The sequence below is a fragment of the Gavialis gangeticus genome, unplaced genomic scaffold, assembly GCF_001723915.1.
Source record: "Gavialis gangeticus isolate Ggan-Ray unplaced genomic scaffold, GavGan_comp1, whole genome shotgun sequence".
Lineage (NCBI taxonomy): Eukaryota > Metazoa > Chordata > Crocodylia > Gavialidae > Gavialis > Gavialis gangeticus.
The window spans coordinates 40,188,591-40,189,831 of NW_017729031.1; the positions used below are offsets into that span (position 1 = coordinate 40,188,591).

General features: G+C 48.0%; 1 protein-coding gene across 1 annotated transcript in view; it reads left to right on the top strand.

The window, feature by feature from the left end:
* The window catches only part of XRCC5 (X-ray repair cross complementing 5), a 93,893-nt gene that overhangs the window by 85,312 nt on the left and 7,340 nt on the right, over nt 1-1,241 (top strand). Inside the window, exon 20 of the mRNA XM_019522646.1 lies at nt 994-1,065. Coding sequence (XP_019378191.1) covers nt 994-1,065 — 72 coding nt within the window. The remainder of the gene's footprint in view (nt 1-993; nt 1,066-1,241) is intronic.

Here is a 1,241-nt window from a genome sequence, read left to right on the forward strand (position 1 = left end):
GCCTGTAAGTATGGTGCTGGTTCTTCCTCCCCATGTGCAGCACCCTGCACTTGTCAATATTGAATCCCATCCTGTTCTGATTCGCCCACCCCTGTAGCCTGTCCAGGTCCAGTTGTATCCTGTCCCTCCCTTCTAGCATGCCCACCTCACCCCAAATCTTGGTGTCATCAGCGAATTTGAACAGGGTGCTTTTCACCCCCTCGTCCAAATCGCTAATAAAGAAATTGAACAGTGCGGGCTTCCTTGCATTGGCAGCTCATGTCCATCCTGGAGTCAACAATAACTCCCAAGATCCCTTTCTGCTGCCATCTTGAGAAGGGTGTTCCCCAGCCTATAGGTGTGTTGCTGGTTCCTTCTCCCTAGATGCAGCACCTTGCACCTGTCTGCGTTGAACTCTATCCTATTCTCATCCGCCCACCTCTGCAACCTGTCTAGATCTAGCTGGATTCGGTCCCTCCCCTCCAGCGTGCCCACCTCGCCCCACAACTTGGTGTCATCAGCGAATTTGGGCCGTGTGCATTGCATGCCCACATCCAGATCGCTGATGAAGATGTTGAACAGCGCGGGCCCGAGGACTGAGCCCTGGGGGACCCCACTGCCCACATCCCTCCAGGTCGAAAACGACCCGTCCACCACCGCTCTCTCGGTGCAGCCCTCCAGCCAGTTTGCCACCCATCATCTGACTGTGTAGGCATCAATGCTGCAGTCGCCAGCTTTTGTTAAGAGGATGTGGTGGGAAACTGTGTCAGAGGCTTAATTTGAACAGTTTTATTATGGAGGAAATTTTCTGGGATTTGACTTTAAAGTGTTATAGGTTAATGATTAGGATGGGACATAGGATGAAACTGTCATAGTAATTATTTAGATCCTGCAATTTTTTGCAATTTTCAGATCATATGCGGTTTATTTTATGAACATCAAAATAGTTTTCCATCCGTTTCATGGTGGGGGTGCTGAATTTTGTCTTCATAATTAAATGACTTTTATTTTCAGTTCTTGGCCCCTAAAGAAAAACCAGCAGAAGCTCCCCATTTGGCAGAGGAAGGTGGCGATGTGGATGATTTAGTAAGTATTGTGAAGATGCAATTGGGCTCTATGATTAAGTTAGCTGGATTGTCTCAGTGAAGGATGCAAGTTTATCAGAGCAAATGGGGAGAGGGTTTGGCAGGATCTTGTGTCTTAGAAAGCATCCAAGGAATTAAGACACAAAGGCACGCCCATGAAATTAGGCAGTTCCTAGT